Here is a 9,779-nt window from a genome sequence, read left to right on the forward strand (position 1 = left end):
AACTACACTCTTCAGACAACATGGCAAAGTAAGTCACTGAAGAGACTTTGGAGAAGATAGAAGTTGAACATCCAGAAGATAACTGCAGACTATCTGCAGCGGAACTGAATTGGCACAATAAACATAGCACGATAAACATCTGGAAGATAACGACATGATGGTGATCAGGCACCAGCATCAGACATCTGGGTGATCAGGCAGATCTCACTACTGTTGACCAGTGTAACCAAAGATGACACATTGGTGGCAAAAAGCAGAATTTGAAGCTTTCCCGTTGATGTCCACCATGGAGCATGGAACATCAGTGAAAAGAAAGATACTGAACATCGAAAAGAGAACGACTGCAGTGTGTTTGTGAAAACTTGACCTCATAATGATGGCATTTATCATCTGGATGATGATGAGTGTCTGGGAGATGTAACGAAAAGAGGATGAGGATTCTTCAGGTAATACTGTTAAGGCAATCACGGAAGAAATTTCTCTACATTGTGTTTACTTCATGTTGGTGATGATAAAGATTTCTCAGGGAGGAGCTCACCAACGTTTACCCTACAGTCTGAAATCGCTCAGGACATTAATATTTTTTTCATAAATTTCATTTCCTTGGAAGGAAATGAGGAAAATCTTCCTGCTGTTATTCTCTTTCATTTTACTGTGTATGAACATATGTACCAACAATTAATGGAAATCCTCTCCTTATATCACAGCTCTGCAGTAGTTCATTGGAAATGGCAATTTCCACTAAATCATGTCAGGTCTCCTAATCCATTTTGACCACATTTCCCTAAATGTTTCCATTTTTAGAGAAAATTTTATTCTATTATGTAAATTTTCTTGAATAACTTTTTACCAATCTGGTTACAGCTTCCCTTGAATCAAGGATTTTATTTTCCTCCAATTAGTAATCTCATTAGGTGTTTATCTGTCTTTGTCTATATTACAGTGCCTCAAATTTAAAATTGATTTGAGATACTTTTCCCAAGCATTAATAAATTTCCAGCCAGTAGGAATGTGACTTTAGGGCAGATCAGGCAGTAATGGTTTCCTACATTTGCTACACAAAGGCTCCAACACCTTGACATACAGTATCTTCTCAGAGGGAGTGATGAAGAATCTCAAGACATCACCAGTCACATCAAACTGAATACTGAAAGAATAGCAGGTGCATTATAAGTTATAGGCTGCTATATTTTCAGACCTCTTAATGTCCACACTCATGTGACTCAGGATGGACTGAATCAATGCAGAGGAAAAGATGCTGCTATTGCTCAAGTAGGTTATGGTTCCATTAGTCATCGTGGAGCCAAGGAGCTGAGACACAGGCTCAGCTTAATGCTGGGAGTCGAAAATAATGGGCTAAACATGATGATCATATTAGCAATCTAACTCATGAACAAATTTTTTCTGTAATGACCAGCGGTTGGAGCAGGGAAGCCCAGACTGTACTCTTCCCAGGCACATCCCAATTCCTCTGAGGCAAGGCACCCCCACGCCACCCGGGAGGTAGAATTTCTCCAGCAAGTCCTAGGTCCGCCTCTGGGTCTTCAACATTGAAGTGACACTTGCGCCACCAACAGGTGATTCTTACAATCAACGTCATCAGGGGTGGAGAACCCAAACTTGTTCTTTAAAAATAAGAGCTGCAAAGATGTTCGTTTCATGATTCACCAAAAATGCTGCCGTACACAATCAAACAGCCATTTTTTTGTTTTATTGGGCAGACTTCAATACAATGAGCTTCATTTGTTTCTTTACATTTATTTTAGGACACAGTGATGTACCATGAATATAATTGTAAGATATCCGTTACAACACAAACACTAATTTATTCACATTTTTACACATAATATCAAGTATATATTCCACATCACCACAATCACACTGAAGAGGTAAGAAGTGGAAAAACGCCTTTATCCCCGTTATACCCAGTGCATCTACTCGTTACCCATGTTTCCATTTCAATAACAGTTTGTATTGTTCGCAGCCATGTATGGGGGGGAAAAGAAAATTTCCACCCTTGTTCCAGGTATTATTTTTAATGCAAGTACAGCACCTGATTCAGGCCCACTCATTGTGATCACGACATTATTGTGCAGTGATCATTAAGTGCTACTCAGTGAGCTGATGGTGCTGCTAAATCTACAGAACCATAAACATAAACCATAATTGCAGGAGTCTTAAGGGATCGCAGAATTGTGTTTCTGAAGTGGATCAATTTTAAGTAAATCAACCGAAGGAAACTGGACATTTGTACAGGTTGTGGAATGTTTAAGGGAGCGTTAACACTGTGGAATAAGGAATTAACATAACTAAGGAAGACAAGGAACACAGGTTAATCAATCTGTTTGGTGTGGTGTTTCACTGGCCTTCGGATGTTGTGTAGAGGTACAATGGCCAGAAACTCATTCCTCCAGGGTACGGAAGGAGTTCTGCATGTCCTCCAGCAGCTGGGCCAAGTCTGCCTTGATCTTAGCTTCACCATCTTTAACAGGATCCTGCAGAATAACGAGCATTAAAGAAGTTATATTACATCAGAAAACAAGTCAATCATGGTGACTGATGAAAATGAAACATCCCCAAGAGGAATCAGGTACCTTGAACTTCATTGAGCTGATTTTGTAGAGGGTTTCTCCCATGTGCTCCCTGATGATGGCCCAGGTGATTTTGTTGTCGCTCTGTGCTGTGGACTCCACGGCATGCCGGGCCATGTCGTAAAACGCAATCATGTTTGAGAGGATGCCAACAGTTTTATAGAAAGGGCAGAACCTGCATATAGGGATAAACCAATGTAATTGATTGATTTATAGAGTTCAGTTTCTGTAAAAATGAAGTGATGGTGAAAAATGTCCAAAGATCTCTACATCCACTGACGATTAGGTGGTTCTTTATTTGTACTACTGTGCACGTTAGTTTTTCTACTTTACCACACGAATCTCTTGATGTCTCCTACCTGTCTGTAGATCATAGTAATAGTTCGTAAATCATATTTCCTGCTTGCTGTTCATGTGAGCTACTTCTTCAAATTCTCAAAAAATGTGTTAAACAGATGTTTAAAGTAGGAATTTCAATCTTTGAATGGTCTTTTATCAAGTCTTTTATTTTCATTATGATAAATAATAATAGAGAAAAGATGTGCTAATTATTGTAAGAAGTTTTGTCGTTACCGGTCGTAGGGTGTATAACCATTCTGCTGCAGAAAGTCATCCTTGATGAGTTTAGCAACTTCTAGAGTGATTTTGTCCGTCTCAGCCAGAGAAGCCTGTAAATAAAAAAAAGGAAAAACTTTAGAGACATTTTAACCCTCTGATCATCGTTGCCACAGAGAGCACAATAGTGGCCAATGGTGTGCAGGATTTTTTGACATCAGATAATGCTATTAAAAGATTACTCATTATTTAGAACATCTCGAGGCCACAGTTCTTATAAAAACATGTTTTAAAATCTTAACTGGCTTCACCTTGCCAACAAGCTGCACAATTTCAGCCAGGTCTTCTTCCTCCTGCAGAATCTCCTTTGCTTTTGTGCGGAGGGGAACAAATTCAGGGAAATGTTTGTCATAATATTCATCCAGAGCTCGTGTGTACTTGCTGTAACTAATCAGCCAGTTTACAGAAGGGAAGTGCTTTCTCTGAGCCAGCTTCTTGTCCAATCCCCAGAACACCTACAAATGGAAAAGAAAAATGCCTTACTCAATTTGGCATGTGAAAAATCCGTTCAGGTGAATAAGGTGAATGAGGCCAAATCTCAAGATGGTGGCTGCTAGTCACTGACCTGAACAATTCCCAATGTAGCTGAAGTGACGGGGTCAGAGAAATCTCCACCAGGGGGTGAAACACTAACAAGAATTTAGAGTAACAAATCAACAACATCAACATGCCTTGAAAGAACATATGTGAAGTTGATCATGAGTTCTATTATTAACACTTTAGATTAAGTGTTTGTGCACAAAAGAAAGAAAATTGCAAGAAAACTTAGCTAATAAAGTTGGGGCGTATGCAGACACAACAATATTAACCCTGTCTATGGCTCAGTCCTATTTAAGTTTTCTTAATTCCCAAATGGTAAGTCTTTTTTCTCTAAGGCCTATAAAAGGTAAATAACGTGATAATTTATTAGGTTATTGGCTGGTTATTGCGTTATTGGCCTGGAAAAACCCCCCAACCCTAACCATTAGCCAAAAATTATTGTGATATTGGCTAATTACATTTAAAAAATGGCAAATTTGTCATATTATCTGCTTTTATTGTATTATTGGCTTCAACAACCCATGTCACACTTAAAGCTTTAACACAACAGCCCTAAACATCACTGGCTAACCTGAACTTTAAATGTCCCATGAGCCTTTGCGCTCCTGAGTGCTCCAATCAGAATGACCGCTCCCTTAGATGAGATGGCTAGCACACCCACAGTTACAAGTCAAACATAAGTTTTTACTGGCTGTATTGGTGAGTTTGTTTTGTTTGTCAGAATGGCACAGCATATTATGCATCCATTAGATGATATCTCTGGTTCCATCACAAACATCATATAGGTATTGTTGGAAAGGTAAGTCCTTGTTATGGTTGTTACTGACAGATATTACAAGGAATCCTTTCTTGAAGAAAATGGAAATATGTAAGAAAGCAGTGTCAGTTGTGGCAGTAGTAGTTTTAAATGCAGGAATTTATATTCTAAAACATGAAAAACTTCCAACTTACGCCCCAACGATGCTGACGCTGCCCTCTCTCTCTGGATTGCCCAGACATTTCACTCGTCCGGCACGCTCATAGAATGACGCAAGCCTTGCGCCCAGGTAAGCGGGATACCCACTGTCTGGACGATAACAGACACAACTTTAAGTGGTCTCAAAGCCTCTTCACAAATACCTCTACACATGTGGACAAACTTGCCAGTAGCCTTCTCTTAACAAAAGACAAATCGAAGGAGAGGGTTGTCTCAGATTAGAAAAAAAAAGAAAGACAAGCATGTCTCTCTTTACCCAGAAAAAGGCTGTCTGGGTAAAGGCTTTAAACTTGTTTATGTTTTGGAGCTGCTTTGCTCCAAAGGATACCATCATTGTTGTCTGGGCCTGTTTCATTAGTGTATTATTTTAATGTGTTCAACCACAATTCAAAAGCAATGTCTAATTTTCATTGGTAAATTTCAAATACATTTTTATTATATTTTTTGACAGTTTCCAGTTGTTTTAGAGAGGGGAACCTGCATTTTTTTCCATGTATCTCCAAACAATCAGATCCATCTTCAACCTACCAGCAGGCATTTCCGCCAACCTTCCAGAGATTTCTCTTAGGGCTTCAGCCCATCGAGATGTCGAGTCAGCCATCATACTCACATTATAACCCATATCTCTGAAGTATTCAGACAGGGTGATACCTGCAAAGGCAATCATATTCAGATTACAAAGGCATTAAAATGCTTTTATTGGATTATCTGTGCAGTTGAAAAATAAAAAGACATCTGCATCAAGTCAGCATCAAGTAGAGGAGGATTTAAGGGCATTTTAGGTTTTCCCATGACTTACAGAGAAACAGGAATAAATAAAAGGATGTAGTGTGAACGGTTGTTACCTGTATAAATTGAGGCCTCTCTTGCAGCTACAGGCATGTTGGACGTGTTAGCAACCAGTGCTGTTCTCTTCATGATGCTCTCCACCTTTCCATCAACCTCCATAGTAAGCTGTTTGGAAAAAGAAGCATTACCTTTATGCATACCGTAAATAAATGTATGGGACATTTTAAGAATATAACAAGACATAATACATTTTTCTCATTAAATTTTCTTGGGATTTGAAAGTGACCACCCAAAAACTTGGTTCATTCTTCTACCAACCTCAGGGAAATCTCTCAGCACTTCAGACATTTCATTTCCACGCTCACCACATCCAACATAAATGATGACATCGCTGTTGGAGTATTTGGACAAGGACTGTGAGATCACAGTCTTTCCACATCCAAAGGCGCCTGGTATAGCAGTGGTGCCTCCCTGCACACAACTATTTAGCACAGACATCATGCACTTTCATATGCAGCTTAAACATTTCACTGTATACTATAACTACATCGAACCACACGTGATTAAGTAACTCATTCAGTAAAAACGGTGACAAAAGAGAAAAAAGTGACATTTTCAGGGTTGCACATAATATCTTTGGTCAGGTTGACAAAGGAGCTACAGAAGATTTTGTTTGGTGTTCCAACTCACGGAAAAAGTGCATCCAGAACTCTCTGGCCAGTCAGCAGCGGATGGTTAGCAGGTAGCTTCTCTGTGACAGGGCGGACCTGCCGTACTGGCCATACCTGCACCATGGTGAACTTCTCCTTCACGCCTTCAAACTCAAGCTCCAGAACCACATCCTGAATGCAACAAGATATAGAATTATGTATGACACAAAATTATTACCCAAAAGTAGAAAATTTTGCTCTAAGAAAGTCACTGACAGAAATGTCATAGTGTCCTGGCGCTGCTACGTAGGTGACGGTGCCTCTGTTTCGTGGTGGAAGCATCAGTTTGTGCTTTATTAAAGAGTTTTCAAATACCATGCCATAGATATCGCCTCCTGTCACATGACTGCCAACCTGGAGGGGAAAAGATCACATGAAATCAGTCAGATGGGCTGCAAAAGAGACAATCCAAGTGTTCATCACCAGAAAACGATAACTGGTATAATTCATACCCTTAGACTCTGGCTGGGGGTGAATTCCCACTTGAGGTCTCTGTTAAGAGCACCAATGTTTACTCCTCTTGGAATATAGATACTCTGAGTGAGGTCATTGATGTCTTTTAGTGGACGTTGGATACCGTCAAAGATGGAGCCCATTATTCCAGGTCCCAGCTCCACAGAGAGGGGTTTCCCTGTCCTAAGGACAGGGTCACCGACAGAAACACCAGCTGAAGCATCAAGTTAAGGAAACAATACAAAGAGCAAGCACATCAGTCAGATTCCAGTTTTTTTAATTGCTCTAAGAATTGTGGATTTTAACATGACTTTCAGAAAGACTGACATGATTTGTAAATACAGGTAAAGTTAGCATGCCATCAGAAAGGATACAGGTCTCCTCATAGACCTGGACGGTTGCCATGTCTCCCTCTAAACGGATTATTTCTCCCACCAGCTCGCTGTGACCCACACGAACCAGCTCGTACATTGCCGCTCCGGCCATGGATGAAGCCGTAACCACTGTGAGAAAAAAAAAGAAAAACCAAAGAACCAAATTAAAAAAATCGTTCACCTCAGGACTACTGAAAAAAGTTTGCACCTATTTTTCTCACTTACACTTGTACAAAAAACGTTGCTAACTACAGATGTGAAATGTCAGCAAAATTCAGCATCTCATTATGCGTAAACAAGTACCACAATATTGATTTTGAGAAAGATAATATGTTGTGAAAAAAACAACACTAAGACAATGAGATCTTTGATAATCATCTGTAAAATGGATGCATTACAAATGAGTGAAGGCAAGTAGACTATCAGAAAAAATGATACTGAAAGAGCAACACCAACTAGTCTCATACATATTTAATATAAAGCCCTAATCACCACAACAAATGCATGGCGACACTACAATCAGTCTTTACAAAATAAAATGCCGTACACTGCAGTTGTGTGACATGAAAATTTAACGTTTTTTTCATTATGGTTCTAGCTACACATGCCTTACAGTAGATAGATAGATAGATAGATACTTTATTAATCCCGGAGGAAATTGCATATATCCAGTAGAAGGCTTTTGAATGTACATTATTAAACAGTGAAAACTTATCATTTAAAGAAAAAAGGGCAACAAACCAGACCTGGACCGGAGACTCCGTGTACATATCCAAACTGGCTTTCTCGCTCCTCATCCCGGATCTTAGGAAGGTTTGAGGTGTCCATCCTATTATAGTTTATGTCCAGTAGAATTCCTGAGGTACTAACATTAGACAAAAGATGTGGCCAACTATTTAAATAAACAAAATCTCACTGGATAAGACAAATCGATCTAACCGACTGAACTCGTTAGACAGACATGACTCTAACACACAATCACAGCGCCTCCTGTTAGCTTCTGATTACCGGGCTTCGTGTCAGAAGGTGGAAGAGGACTTTTACACGCCACGGTGAGATTTAATGAACGCCGGCACAGGGCTTTCTGTGAAATTAATGAGCTAGGATAACCGCTCTCTAGCTAACTCGAAGCATAAAAGCCGTGACTGTATTTCAGTGAAGAACAAAATGAGGTAAAATAGGACAAGAGCTTTTGTTTCTGAAGGTCTGCTGACAGCTAAATTGCGTTAATACTCACGCGCGTCGCTGGGAGCTCGTGTCTGCGCGCGCGCTAGCTAGCAAACAGCCGTTTTATCTTGACGTGTATCATCACGACAAACGTATCTCGATTCACGACTATTTACGCGATATTTGGTGTAACACTGCAGGCGAATGTCAAACAATTCTACAGGCAAACTTCGGTGTTGTTACTGGTTTCTCCTCACCTCGGCGTCAAATACAGCCCTCCAGGTTTGTCTCTAGTAGATGATCTTCCCTGTGCTAGTCACGTGGCAGCTAACGAGTCAGGTGAAGGAAAACAAACCACACACCTCCATTGTGGCTCAACCTGCTTCCTATGCTCTGACTCAGTTCGCTATCTCCAGAGCTGAAATGGCGTCCGGTGCTCAATCATTTCCTCGGGCTTTCTGCTCACATTCATCCGGACGCGTTACTGACCCCTAGTGGATGAACAGTAAATGTGACGCTCATGCTTCAGTGGCTTCATGCACTCCTGTGAACAGCTGCAGTTTATTATGCCGCTTTATTACTAAAATGATAGAGCTGTTTTTAAAGGAAGACAATAAAGAGACAGTCACAACACAATTCCTCAAACTGAAGGATTTATCAGTATTTTCTGAACCACATCACATTGTGAAACCCTGGTGGAAATACCATGTGACTCTCACAATGGTCACAAATTACGGAAGCGTAGAGCTGCCAGACCAAGAAAATAAAAACCGGGATGTATCACGTTATTTCGTGATAGGACCTTTTCACATTATAACGTGAAAGTATCACGTAATTTCATGATAAGACGAGAACGTGAAAAGAAAAGTGGTTTTATTTACTGTCTGCTGGCCATCAGTAAATCATGGCTCCTTTACATGATGCCATTGAATTATATTTCATGCTTGGCTTGAGACATGGTGAGATTTTGCAGTTATTGGGCTCCGTGGATGAGATTTATATAAGCATGCGTACCATAAGAAGAAATTTGAAAAACATGGGGCTATACCGGAGGAAAAACGAGTCGGACCCTCTTGAGGTAGCGTCGTTCCTCATTGATGAGCTGGAGGGACGCGGCCGGCTGCATGGATACAAGCTCCAATCATGTCAACTGCATCCAAGCTGGATATGTTGTCACCCAAAGTGCAGTGAGGCATTTGTTAAAGTTTCTCGACCCCCGTGGTGTTGAACAGAGACGGAGAAATCGCCCAACGCGGCGCATGTACTTTAACCCAGGGTTAACATCTTATTCACGAAATAACGTGAAAAAGTCCTCCCGGTTTTTATTTTCTTGGTCTGGCAGCTCTACGCTGCCGTAACAAATTGAGGTAGCAATAATAAAATGTCTAAAGACTGAAATACTAGCCAAGCACATACAACAGAGAGGGTTACATGTAATTTAAAATACAGTAATTTCAGAAAAGTACACTACATATTGACTTGAATTTGACAGCTGAGGCTTGAATGTCTAGAGCTCAGCTGTTCAATGGAGTGATATGTGTGTTGTTGTTAAGGTGCCAGTTTA

At 40.3% G+C, this 9,779-nt stretch overlaps 1 protein-coding gene across 3 annotated transcripts; it reads right to left on the minus strand.

The window, feature by feature from the left end:
• Positions 1-1,669: 1,669 nt before the first annotated feature.
• Positions 1,670-8,646, minus strand: LOC137606049 (V-type proton ATPase catalytic subunit A). 3 transcript variants are annotated; one of them, XM_068331089.1, is made up of 15 exons: positions 8,473-8,646; positions 7,795-7,905; positions 7,049-7,177; positions 6,674-6,888; positions 6,438-6,575; positions 6,202-6,353; positions 5,830-5,992; positions 5,568-5,676; positions 5,251-5,373; positions 4,698-4,812; positions 3,772-3,835; positions 3,458-3,661; positions 3,165-3,259; positions 2,595-2,766; positions 1,670-2,495 (listed from the first exon to the last, which is right to left on the minus strand). In XM_068331089.1, the coding sequence occupies exons 2-15, from the start codon at positions 7,874-7,876 to the stop codon at positions 2,403-2,405; spliced, it is 1,854 nt and encodes a 617-aa protein (XP_068187190.1). In that variant the 5' UTR covers positions 7,877-7,905; positions 8,473-8,646; the 3' UTR covers positions 1,670-2,402. The 3 variants fall into 3 exon arrangements, with proteins under 3 accessions (XP_068187190.1, XP_068187188.1, XP_068187189.1); XM_068331087.1 differs by having other exon boundaries at positions 7,795-7,913; XM_068331088.1 differs by lacking the exon at positions 8,473-8,646 and adding an exon at positions 8,286-8,464 and having other exon boundaries at positions 7,795-7,913.
• Between the last annotated feature and the right edge of the window lie 1,133 nt (positions 8,647-9,779).

Source organism: Antennarius striatus, chromosome 13 (assembly GCF_040054535.1).
Source record: "Antennarius striatus isolate MH-2024 chromosome 13, ASM4005453v1, whole genome shotgun sequence".
Lineage (NCBI taxonomy): Eukaryota > Metazoa > Chordata > Actinopteri > Lophiiformes > Antennariidae > Antennarius > Antennarius striatus.